The sequence below is a fragment of the Thermobia domestica genome, chromosome 9, assembly GCF_964235325.1.
Source record: "Thermobia domestica chromosome 9, izTheDome1.hap1.1, whole genome shotgun sequence".
Taxonomy (NCBI): Eukaryota; Metazoa; Arthropoda; class Insecta; order Zygentoma; family Lepismatidae; genus Thermobia; species Thermobia domestica.
In genome coordinates, this window is record NC_137462.1 from 152,795,298 (window position 1) to 152,808,723 (window position 13,426).

At 32.6% G+C, this 13,426-nt stretch overlaps 1 protein-coding gene across 11 annotated transcripts in view; it reads left to right on the forward strand.

Moving 5' to 3' along the window:
* The window catches only part of beta-Spec (spectrin beta chain), a 238,505-nt gene that overhangs the window by 146,174 nt on the left and 78,905 nt on the right, over positions 1-13,426 (forward strand). For all 11 annotated transcript variants that reach the window (XM_081772015.1, XM_081772020.1, XM_081772023.1 and 8 more), the window contains 10 exons: positions 19-370; positions 2,494-2,685; positions 3,533-3,733; positions 7,359-7,571; positions 8,261-8,407; positions 9,132-9,323; positions 9,656-9,844; positions 10,250-10,414; positions 10,886-11,125; positions 12,121-12,333. In XM_081772015.1, coding sequence (XP_081628141.1) covers positions 19-370; positions 2,494-2,685; positions 3,533-3,733; positions 7,359-7,571; positions 8,261-8,407; positions 9,132-9,323; positions 9,656-9,844; positions 10,250-10,414; positions 10,886-11,125; positions 12,121-12,333 — 2,104 coding nt within the window. The remainder of the gene's footprint in view (positions 1-18; positions 371-2,493; positions 2,686-3,532; positions 3,734-7,358; positions 7,572-8,260; positions 8,408-9,131; positions 9,324-9,655; positions 9,845-10,249; positions 10,415-10,885; positions 11,126-12,120; positions 12,334-13,426) is intronic.

Genomic DNA, 13,426 nt, shown 5'->3' on the forward strand with positions numbered 1-13,426 from the left:
AATTTTTTCTTAACACAGAAAAGATAATGTATTGCGATTGTGGAACTATTTGCTTGAGCTCTTGCGAGCCAGGAGAATGCGACTGGAACTGTCACTACAACTGCAACAGAACTTCCAAGAAATGTTGTACATTTTGGATTCTATGGAAGAAATCAAGATGCGCCTTCTGTCGGACGACTATGGCAAACATCTTATGGGCGTGGAGGACTTACTTCAGAAGCACGCTCTCGTTGAGGCAGATATCAATGTTCTTGGTGAGAGAGTGAAAGCCGTTGTTCAACAGTCTCAGAGGTTCCTCGATCAAGAAACAACAGAAGGTTACCGGCCGTGTGATCCAGCTATTATTGTTGAGAGGGTGCAACAACTTGAGGTAAGAAGTTAATTTTTGTGATCAATTGTTTAGGTTGAAATTAAATTACGAATAACCTTTATGTAGGATGGAATCAAAGAAACAACTTCTCAAAGTAATGGAGATAATGAATGTGACTTATAAGTAATCTAATTAATATATCCATTACGGTGTCGGTCAGGAAAATGATTCAAGAATATTCTGTTTGTTTCTCTATCAGTACATACAGACTTATGGGAGAAGAAAATTAAACATAGAGAACATATTTTTTCAGACAATTCATGTAGAAATATAGACAATATGCTTGCAGTTATTTGTAAGTAAACTTTTGCAAATGTCTTTAGTGAAGCATGAAAACTCAAGTTACTGGTCCCACATGTTTTGTTAGTACAGACAGGCAATACTGCTCATAGCTCTCCCTGTCACGTGTGCTGTCAGAATTCAGCTTCCATTACCTCGACAGTAATAATTCTTTCATTGTTAAGGAAGTCGTTTCTTAAGGCTCATCGTTAAGCTTGCCTCTACTTTTTAAATTTGTGAATAACTGAGACAATGAGGAACGTCAAACATGTAGAAAGTGACTCGGATAGTATTGGCATAATTCTACTACACGAACAAATTTTCTAAACCTTTGTATAGTATATAAATTTGGGTACCCAACAAATGTTCCGTCACAAAATGCGCACTCAAATTTCTGGTCTATATTAAAAAGTTTGAAAATTGTTGGTAGTTCATTTAATAACATTTTGTAGGTACCATCGAGCTCACTTTGTACATCTTTGATATTCTTCAGTGTCTTACTCACGAAAATTTTAAAAGTAGGTGCGAGCGTAGTAGTTAATAGCCTTAGTATCAGTACATGAATCAGCTGTTGTGTATGTTGTTAGCTAGAATTATTTCAACTAGCAAATTATGACATCACATGTGCATAACCACTACAATTGTGTTTTTTACAGACACTAAAGAAGTGAATAAACAACCATTTAAAATTAACAACGACACATCACTGGGAAAACAAATACATTTTAATCATAATACTTGTTTTTCTACAAATTAATCCTTTGGGTCCTGATTTTTTTCCCTATATTTTCGTTTATTCAGATTTTATTCTTATTTTGCACTATTATTCTTTTTGAATAACAAATGAAATATAATCGCCAGTTTGTTTGCAGGTATTATATTTCGAGAATTAAGGGACGTGCACATTTATGTACACAAGGATTGTGTAATTGCCAGAGAATAGCAGTAGGACAAACTATGTTGTTATTATTTTATTCAAAATTAATTTTAATAGATAGTATATGTTTAAGGTAGCTAAAGAAACTTTTATATCAAGGAATTCATGTTGTTATTCAGTTCTACCCAACCCTGCCAGAAAATTTAACGCTTAATGATAATTATTCCTGTTGTACTGGGGATTAATTATCCTGGTTGCGAAACGTGTTCCCTTACTTGAGGGGAAGAACGCAGACTGAAAGTATTGAAAATAAAATACTAAGACAAATATTTGGACCTAAAACGGGCGGGAATAGCGAAATGGCGGAAACTTCATAACAAGAAACTGATATCACAATATTGCGAGCGGTGATTATATTCAATGAGAAAAAGCGGAAAGGCTATTACTTACCACAAAAAATATGTAGCAGAATATTCTACTACTTTTTTTTTTTTTTTTTTGTGTGTGTGTGTGTGTGTGTGTGTGTGTGTGAGTAATAGCCTTTCCGCTTTTTCTCAAGAAACTGATAATTAACAAAGTTTAGTTAACATTGTTAGGGTCAGGTGGGCAGGTCATGTAGCCAGAATGGAAGAAAGTAGAAACTTTTTCAGTTTTAACTGGAAACCCAATCGGAAAACGACCATTAGGAAGACTTAGGTGCAGATGGGAGGACAATAAAATAAACAGTATGGATCTCGCAGATATAAGAATGGTAAATAGAAACTGGGTCCAGTTGGCTAAGGATAAATCAATGGAGAGATTTTGTGAATGTGGCATTGAACCTCCGGGTTTCATAGTTAAAAGAAATTAAATAAACTTTTATTCAATGATTTTCATTTAGCCTGAAGGACATAATCGTTAGACGTTAAACTGAAAGATTTCATTTTATTTTAAAATAAATTATTTCAAATTGCATTGTTTTCCACAGGATGCTTACGCTGAACTCGTTAAATTGGCTGTGGAACGACGAGCACGTCTGGAGGAAAGCAGAAAATTGTGGCAGTTCTATTGGGATATGGCCGACGAAGAGAATTGGATCAAAGAAAAAGAACAAATTTTGTCAACAGGTGATATCGGACACGATCTCACAACAGTCAATCTGCTGCTATCGAAGCATAAGGTAGTTATCTTTCTTGTGTTTAATTAAAGTATTAACTTGGTTATTGTTTGTTGTGAAAGGTGCAGTAAATGATAAAGCCATGAATTTTTATATATATATATATATAAATAAATAAACTGGTTTTGTTATATATAAAAAAATAAACCGAGCGTGATTGCTAGGTTTATTTTTCATAGAAGATGAAACTAAAGTAAAGGTTCAGATTTAATTTTAATAAGTAAGGCACATTAATGAACAGTAAGTTACTTTCCTTTCCATATTTAGTAAGGTTAACATCCAATAAACAGGTGTTTTCAATTTCCAACATGAACTCCAAAGTGGATTTTCAGCTTCACCGTGTTGGCTGTGGTACACTGTTGTTTTTAAGAGACTGTTTCTTTTAACGGCGTAGTAATCTGTTACTTGCAGCTGCTAACAGGCATTTCTGCTCATTCGTTCTCATTTTATTATTGATGTGCTACTGTATAGTTTTATTACTTGAACTAAAAATTCTGTAGACCTGTTTTATTTAGTTGAAGATTATTAAAATTTAATGTGCTTTACATTTAGTGAAAAGTTACACAACAGTAGATTTTTTTCTTTTTCAGGGATTTTAAAGGTAGTCATTTTTTGTTAAATATATACAGCTTATATAACCATTTAAAATCCGACACACGTCAGATTGGGAAGGTACCGGATTTTTGAATATCAGCCTGTAGTTTTCTTATTTGTAGTTTCAGCTTAATATGGTTTTGTAATGTGTTAACACTGAGTGTTTAAAGAGCCTTATCATTCAATTATGTAAGTGTGAACATTGTTTTGTAGAAACTTCGAGGTTTTGATGTCAATAATATCTTTCTTTTGATAGGCTTTGGAGAACGAAATCCAGAACCATGAACCCCAACTTATGGCCGTTGTGTCTGTGGGAGACGAACTTGTCACACAACAGCACTTTGGAGCCGATCGTATCCAGGAGAGATTACAGGAAATACTTGGAATGTGGAATCATCTTCTCGAGCTCACTGCATACCGTCGAAAGAGACTGGAGGAAGCTGTTGATTATCATCAGGTGAGTATGTACAAAATACGACAGATCAGCAATCTTTTTTTGTAATCATTTGGTGCATTAAAAAAAAGAGTGCAGTTTTCAGCATTTAGAGACTACTTAATGATATTAAACCAACAAGTTTTCAGAAATGACTTCGGTCGCTCATATTTCCTTACATATGTACAAACACTATACATACTTTTTTTTTTTTTTTAACCGAAGGACGCTGTATAATACATACCACATATATAGATAAATAATACTGTCTCTATTCCGTGATGATTTAAAAAAAAAAATATCAGTCAGCTCTGTGACCTTGTTCAGCAACAGTTTTAATGGTAATGTTTTAACCAGGGTGTAAAAAAAATCATGATTTTTAAAAAAAAATCATTTTTGTTGATTTTTTTGATTTAAATCGATTTTTTGATTTAAATCAAATCTTTCTCCTCCTATAATACAAGTCGCGAACTGAAGAAAAAGCATTAGGAATTAGTATTAAATGCAAATTATGCCATTTAAGTGAAAGTATTGGGGTTGAATTTTGAATTATCCCCAATCGTTAACCTATATCAATCTCAAACAACGTTTCTTAACCCTTTTAAATTATGGCTTTTAAAGGTGAATTATCGACTTTCAGTCAAGCAGCTACAGCATCATCCCTATTTATCCTAGGATAATGGTACATACATCACTCTCTTTAGAATAGAACAGCTTTTGAAACGGTAACATTCACATTTCCCTATCATGTCCCTGAAACGGGAAATTTTGAGAGTAATCGGTATTTTTTTTTTAATTTTTTTTTTTTTAATTTGATCCCCTCTGGATTCCCCTGTGTTAACACAGATCTCAAAATCAACTGGGAAATACTAAGGGGTGTACTAAATGTGTGTACAATATTTCAAGCTTCTATTTTGAGTAGTAAGGATGAGGAAACTATTTAATAATGAGCTAAGAACATCCCCACAATGCCCCAGATGACCCGGATGTAATAAAAAATTTCCTCAGACATCCCTGTTTATCCTAGGATCATGATTTGTACACTATTCTCTTCAGAATGAAACAAATTTTCAAATGGTACCCTTGAAATGTCTCCATGTATCTGGGGCGGTTAAATCACGAAAAAAAGGAATTCTCTGTTAAAAATATATATTTTTTAAAAATGTTTACCTCTGTGGACCCCTCCCCCTGTTTTAAGGCAGAGATCTGAAACAAGTCTGAAAAATACTGAGGGATGCACTGAGTAAATGTGCAAAATTTCAATCTTGTAGGTACAAAAGTAAGCCCGCGAAAAATAATATTCCCCAAATACCCCAGATTCCCGTATAAAACAGGATCTCAGCTAAGAGTTTCCTGAGACATCCCTATTTATAATAGGAGCATAGTACGTACATCATTTTCTTCAGAATAGAACAGCCTTTCAAACGATAACATTCATATGTCTCCATCTGAGACACGAAAATCACGAAAAAAGCTTTTTTTGGTTAAAAATATCCTTTTTTTAAAAACATTTTTCCCCTCTGGACCCTGCTGTTTCCACGCAGAGATCTGAAAACATCTGAAATTATTAAGCGGTGCGCTGAACGAGTGTGCAAAATTTCAGTCTTCTGAATGCAAAATGTAGCCCGCCCAAAAATAATAATACGCATAACAAAAAATATCTTTTTAAATTTATGACGTCATCACACACTATGCCTCAACGCAGAAAGGCGTGAAAGCATATGTAACGTGTTCTAAAATGCCTCCAATCTTGAAGAAAACGAAGTAAAAAGCCTTATTGGCACTTTTTTAATCGAATAATGAAGATTCTGCCCTATCCCCTAAAAATAGGTGATATAATTTAAAAGGTTAAGAATTAAGGAGAAAGTACAGCAACGTTTATCAAAATGACATATTTTATCACAAAAGTTACTGATATTTGGCAGGGGGCTATTTTTAAAAACTCAGAACTAGCTTGCAGCATGAAATACATAAATTTCGCCTAAAGTTATAAAATTAAAAAAAAAAAAAAAAAGTTGGAGAGGGGATAGGATCCCTCTGAATACGCTCTATTATCTGGGAACAAACAAACAGACACGCACAAAAAAGAATTTTCGTCTTAAATGTCGATGATGATTTCCCCGTTGGAATAGTTAACGATTTTAAAACCCAAACCCAGTGTTACGTAAAGACGAAAGTAGGATTGCTCCGTTACCTGTTCAAAACGGGATTTTCCCTAATCATCCTCTGCATGACACTTGTTTCCATACTATACTGTACATTTGAATCTCATTGTATTATGGATATTAACTTCCATAATCGAAATAACAGAACGGAAACCGGATTTTACTTATTTTCACTTTAAATTAATTTATTTCGGAATTCGATTTAAATCAACGATTTTTATTTAAAAAATCAAGTGATTTAAATCTTGATTTATATCGTGATTTAAATCAGACTGATTTAAATCAATCCACCCTGGTTTTAACTAATCATTATTGCAAGTTGTTACGTTGGAAAAAATATAAGAACATGCTTCTGTGTTCTTATAATTTTTCAAGGGTAGCAACTTGCAACAATATTTAGTTAAAACATCAAGTACTGCAATGGTGCTGAAAGTCACAGAGCTGACTAATTTTATATATATCTTTATCAGAATATTCCATTCGTGATAATTAAAGATGGGTGAAAGACAAGAAACATATTTTAAGACTAAATTATTTTTTTTTTTCCAGTATGGAAAATACACCTATGACTGCGAATAATTTTGTGTGGGGCACAAAAATAGCGTATTAGATGCAATATTGAATGAACGTTATATAATGAATTTTTTACTATAGATAAAAAGTTTATTTCTTAGATTGTTTAGCAGAGCTAGCCACAAGTTCTTATGGTTTATCGTCTGAATTCAGTTTTCCATTTATAACTAAAGGATAGCTGTACTCACAATCCACTAAATTTTGCACAGTATTAGTGGCTATTCTTGGCTAGTTTAGGGTAAAGTAATTGGTAATGGCATATGTCGTTTAGAAATAATCACCAGGAAACTGCACTATAGGTTTAACATCTCGATGACGATGTATATTGTAGTGTGCGAGTTTCTTTACATGTTTTAGAGCATGGGAAGCATAACTTTCGTAGGCCTATAGAAAATAACAATGCTCTGTTTGATAGAGATTTCTAACTAAAAAATACTTGAGGGGAAAAAGTTTGATTCAGGTATTGGTGCTGGGAGATAGTTGAGTTGGATTATGGATTTGATCTGATGCAAATCAATTTAATGCATTCGTTAGTATTTTGCATCAGCTATTTAAAATGAGAATTCTCTCATATGAATCGAGTGTAATACCAATAATTCAACAAGCATGATTTAGCCCTTAATTTCTACTCCGATTATTTAAATTCATATAGATAGTTACCTTTATAAAACTATTCTGTATATATAGTTTCTCCATTATAATGCTTGTTACAATTACATAAGATTGGATAGTAGTTTAACATTTGTTTTCATGACTAATATTTTAAATCTTAAAATAATAGTTGACTAAAGATACGTTAGTCATATCTTGAAATAACTGCAAATAAGTAGACTTGTGCAATATTGTCTTTTATGATATATTTACTTTCGTTGTAACTTCCCCTATTGACGTAAGATTTCCTTATATTTCAGTTCTTCGCTGATGCAGATGATGTGGATACATGGATGCTCGATACATTAAGACTAGTGTCAAGCGAGGACGTCGGCCGAGATGAAGCCAATGTTCAGTCGCTATTGAAAAAGCACAAAGATGTTACAGACGAACTCAAGAATTATTCTTCCACAATCGAGGCTCTTCACCAACAAGCAGAACAACTCGGCGAACAGGACAGGCAATCTTCAGAGGTAATTATGTGGATTTATATATATATATATAATATAGGAAAGGCTATATTTGCTATTATATAAGAATTTTATCATATTTATAGGGGGGCACGTGGCTCAGTGGTAGGGCGCTTACCTCTGATGCATGGGGTCACTGGTTCGATCCGCGGCTAAGTAAGTTTATGGTGAACAACACCGTGTCTGTGGGGTTTCTCGAGGTGCCCCCGTTTCCTCCCTCAGACTAATTCCACCAGTTCTTCCATCATTCACTAACCTTAATCATTCCTCTCTTAAACTGAAAGGCGTAATCGTGGGACGTGAAACTGAAAGATTTCATTTCATTTTACAGTATTTTAGAAAGCTATTGAGATAATTCAGAATTAGAACTATTAAGATAATTCAGAATTAGATAGTTCTTCTAATACTCGTTAGAATTACATACAATTCTACTTAATAGTGTTATTAGGTGTCTTGTATTTAAGCTCCTGAGTTCGATTCCCGACGGACTAATTTATTTATTTATTTTTTTTTTTTTTCGACGTAGATCAAAGTTGGAAGAGCAAGTGTGGAGGAGCTATTTGACTGAAAAATAACACTTGTTTAATTGTGTATTCAGTTCTTTATTTATCAATTCAGCCTTTCAGCTTGTAACAGAAAATTAGCAGTGCTGTTACATTATTCAGTGATCTTATTAAATATTTTCATTTCAGGTTGTTGAACGACTTGCAAGCATCGATCGTCGATACAAAGAATTACTCGAACTGGCGAAATTGAGGAAGCAGAGACTGCTTGATGCTTTATCTTTGTACAAACTGTTCAGCGAGGCCGATGGTGTCGAGCAATGGATTGGAGAGAAGGTAGGAGTTAATGATTGTCTTTAGTATGGAAGTGAAGGTGGACAAAAACTTAATTTATTGCATTCTATAAGTAAACTACTGAAAACATTTCTGACATGTCACCCACAAATAGCAGGTTCCTTCGAAGTGATGTTAGGATAAAGAAAGTTAAGCGTAATAGCGGATATTTTGTAAGAAACATACCCCGAAAAGTAAAATAATAATTGCTGCATGCTTGATCCTGTTGTTTAAGTTAGATTGCTTTAAGATCTTGTATTACTAAGTCATTTTTCATTTAAACATAAATTTTGATAGGTTCTAAGAATAGTTGCAAGTAGTTCAAAACTTCTACCACTTTGAGTTTCGTTAGTTCGTATGAAATAATATGTAAAAGTATGGTACCAATAATTGTGAGCCAAGGTAGTTTTCCTTCATATACTATTCATGGTGTCTTAAAGTTAGATTATACAATAATATAATGTCCAGTGAAAAGAAATGAAATAGTGTAATTTTTAAGCTTCAGTATTTGCGTTTTTTGCAAGTATCATAAGCTGTAAACTGTGTTAATAACTCTGGAATCGATTTCCATAATTTGCTGAATCATTCAAAATAAACTATATTGTATTTGGAGATGGATATGCTTTTTCTTTTATTGCAGCTAAAAGAATAAATACAAATATTATATTCAAAATTTTAGAACTGCAAATTGTCGTAAGATAAATAACTATTTTTTACTGTTCTGTAGGACCGCATGCTACAGACCATGGTTCCTGCCAAGGACATTGAGGATGTCGAGATCATGAAGCATCGGTACGATGGCTTCGAGAAGGAGATGAACGCCAATGCTTCAAGAGTAGCAGTAGTTAATCAGCTAGCACGTCAATTACTTCATGTTGAGCACCCGAACTCTGAAGAAATTGTTGCACGTCAGAATACCGTAAGTATAGATTTTCGTAATATTTTCTAGATTTCAGTGAAGTAACAGTATTACGTTGTGTATTAACTGTAATAATTTGTCAGTTGACGTTGTTGACTGATATCTAAAATATTACATATTTTTAAAATAATAGTTTTGTTCTTTGAACATTAAGAGTCAGTCTAGGGTCAATGTTAAGTGTTAAGCATTCTTAAATAATAAGTTAATATTACATCAATTTTTGGATATTTTTTCTTTTCTTTTTCACATCGGTTTTCTAGCTTACTTGGCGTATGTATGATCTTTCATTTTTAAAGTCACGTCTTAGATATTATTTTCATTTACTTGTTTAGTTGAATCACAACTGGGCAGAATTGCGCGAGAAAGCGGAAGCCAAAAGGGAAGAACTTAATTCAGCCCATGGCGTTCAGACATTCCATATTGAATGCCGTGAAACAATATCTTGGATCGAGGACAAGAAAAGGATTTTGCAGTCGACAGACAGCTTAGAGATGGATTTAACAGGAATCATGACTCTGCAGGTATTACAGTGTGTCGCATTTGTTTCATATTGTTCTTTATTGGCAGAATTCGCTCATTTAGAGAAAAATAAAAATCTTTGACGAAAATTTAATGTAAAATTATAAACGTTAATATTATAATTACAGTGATTTATTTATTTATTTTTAATGCAGATTGTGCATGAAATTTTGAGTAAAAGCAAGATTTCTCTTGTCATAACTTTTTCTTATATTTCAATAAGAATTTGTTTTTTAAAAATAAAATAAATATAACAATTTGAAACTAAAATTAAAAGTTTTAGCAAAACTTCACAAAACTGGCTTATACAAATGATCAGTAGAAGTTACATAATGTATGTAGGATTGAAAAATTTATTGATATAAGATGATCAATACTTCTATAATGTGGTGGTTGAATCATTACAGCGACGATTGTCTGGAATGGAGCGTGATTTGGCAGCCATTCAAGCAAAACTCGATGCTTTGGAGCAGGAGGCAGACAAGATTGGTACCGAACACCCAGAAGAAGCTGCAGTGATTCGAGAGAGAATCGAACAGATTCGTCAGATATGGGAACAACTTACACAGATGGTAATTTATCAAAAATGTTATAATGTTCAACAATTTTTAGGTTAATATAAAATAGTTTGTAGGTATCATTTTGTACCTAAAAATAAATAAATAAAATAGAAATTTTGCATACTTCAGCTAGCGATTAAAAGTACCAAAAGGCTTAGTTGCATCAAATGTTTTTAGACATTTAAAAATTGAGATTTGTGTATGCATTGAAAGCCTAGCTCCTAAACGTTCAGTTACTTAATGCTACTGTCATAAAGATTTGAACTTAGTAGTTTCGGATGTTAAGCTTTCCTTATGATCAGTACTATATAGAAGAATACTATTGTTGGTGCAAATTTCCTTCCTAATTGCATATATACCATTGAATAAAATAAGTTAATAATTCTACTTTATTTCATAGTGATCACTAAATTAAGAAAGCAATATAGGTGTCATTATTTTTGCCATGTGTACATGAATATAACTTGAAATTTCTTGATATAGCTCAAGGAGCGTGATTCCAAGTTGGAAGAAGCTGGTGACTTACATAGATTCCTTCGAGACCTCGACCATTTCCAAGCGTGGTTGACAAAGACCCAGACAGATGTTGCTTCAGAAGATATTCCAACGTCGCTAGCAGAAGCAGAAAAGTTACTGAATCAGCACCAGAGTATCAGGGAAGAAATAGACAATTACACCGAAGATTACCAGAAGATGATGGAATATGGAGAACGTATTACTGCAGTAAGTTTTTTCGTTCTTTTTTATAAGCCATTTTAGCCAGAAGCAACACTTCACACTGTACTTTGTTTATAAATTTATGCAATCTGAACGTGCTTTAAAGGTTTATATTGAATTTTGTCAAGTCGTGTAATGCCACCAAAAAATCAATCATAAAGTTACACATGTTCATTAAAGTTATCGGTATCTATAAATATTTCCTGAAATCTGTCGTTCAATGGACAGAGTACAGTTTTTGAAGAGTGTCTCCATATTTGCTATATTTTTATATTCAGGGCTTGAAAATTAGAGGATTTTTTTACTAAAATGAAAATAATATAATTTGTTACTGATTTGTACGTAATATTTTGATGATATATATATATATATATATATATATATATATATATATATATATAAAATATATATCTGGGTTTAAATTTAGATTGTTTTGAGGTTGCTACCCTCATATCAAAGGTTTTGTTAATAAGCTTTGTGAGTGAATAGATCAATCTTAATATAGTTGACTTGGACCAAGGCCTGTTCAAATTGATCTATCTTTGTTAAAGATGTTGTTGATGATGATGATAATAATAATAATAAAAAAAAGTGTGTAAGATGAGAATTCGTGTAGGAATTTTTTACGAAAAGTATATATTCAGTAGAATAATTCTTATTCCTTTGTTTCTTCAGATAAATTCCATGTCAAATTATAACTTAACCTCTTTTTCGAAGTTAATACTTCAGGTATTTTGCCGGTCCAAGTTCCTTTGTGTAACACTGAATTATTTCGTTCATTGTGTTGTATAAAATCCGTTAGATTAGTAATAATCCCAATTTCAGAGAGACAGTACTATTCACATCCATGTTTAGGAACAATATTTACAAACTAAACATGTCAAAAGATCTTCGTATTATGATTTAAGATAAAACCATTGCTTTTACTAAACGAGGAAATGTTGCTATCACCATTCTTTTGTTTGGCTACAGTACTTAATAGCTAATGCAAATATTTTCAGGAACCTTCCACCATGGATGATCCACAGTATATGTTCTTGAGAGAGCGATTGAAAGCTCTTAAGGATGGCTGGGAAGAATTGCACCAGATGTGGGAGAACAGACAGCAACTTCTCTCGCAGTCTTTGAATCTCCAGATGTTCAACAGGGATGCCAAACAAGCAGAGGTTCTTCTGTCTCAACAAGAACACATCCTCAGCAAGGATGAGACACCGGTAAGTGAATAAATAAGAGTTATTTAAAATTCATAAATTGGATATTAGTCAGAATTTCAGTAAAGCTCCAAAATAAAAAGTATTGAAAAATCGTAAACAGAAATAATTTTCATGTTTCACATGATTTTCATTAGCCATTTTACATACTTGTAACTACATTTTAAATTGAAGCATTCCGGTAATGTTGCTAGTGACAATGGTAGGAATGTTACTCATTCATATATTACAAGTTGTTACATGTTAACGGAATTAACGTAAGTTATGTGAAATTATAATGGCAATAACGTTTGCTTAAATTGAAGAATTATTTGAGAATTTTTTTTTTATTAAATAGAAAAATCTAGACTATACATCAACGGTTATTCGAATCCCTTAACAGAAGATCGAGGTTTAAATTGCAGTCAATTGAGCGTTCAGCTTTCCTATGTAATTACGTCTTATATTGTATCTTAGGTACGTACACAGCATTTCAAACGTGCGACCTTAATGATTTATGTAACAGTGAAGTAAATTTACAGTTACGGTGTGGCATTTGTTGATAACATTGTGTTTATTTGTAAAGCAAGATGGGAAGTTCTAATTTTAAAATATAATAGGAAGTTTTTTTTTTCTTTTTATATATGTATATAAGTAGAAAACAATAAGATAAGAAAAAAAGAAATTAAATAAACCACGCAATAAATGCAAATAAACTGTACAAAAATTATTTTATGTATATCGAAAACATTATTTTAAATATTTTATGTATGAATATAAGTACGAGAGAGAAAGAAGAAAAAAGCAAACCTAAGTGTAATTATCATGAATCCTTGGATTTAAGTAGCTAGGGAAATGCTTAGCCAATAAATGGTGACAGCATTAGGATCCTTAATGTTGAAGTCAAGATCAATCAATTTATGAACACAGATAAATAAATAAGGGTAGTGCTATTTGGATTATCGTATGAATAATTAGTTTTGTAGTATTGAGGCTCCTTATTTTACTTTTCTCCGGGAACTATCTACTTAGAATGTATTTTTACCATAACCTCAATCTTTTTCTTGTTTATTCTCATTTACTTTGTGTTAATGACCAATCAATCTTTATTTGTACA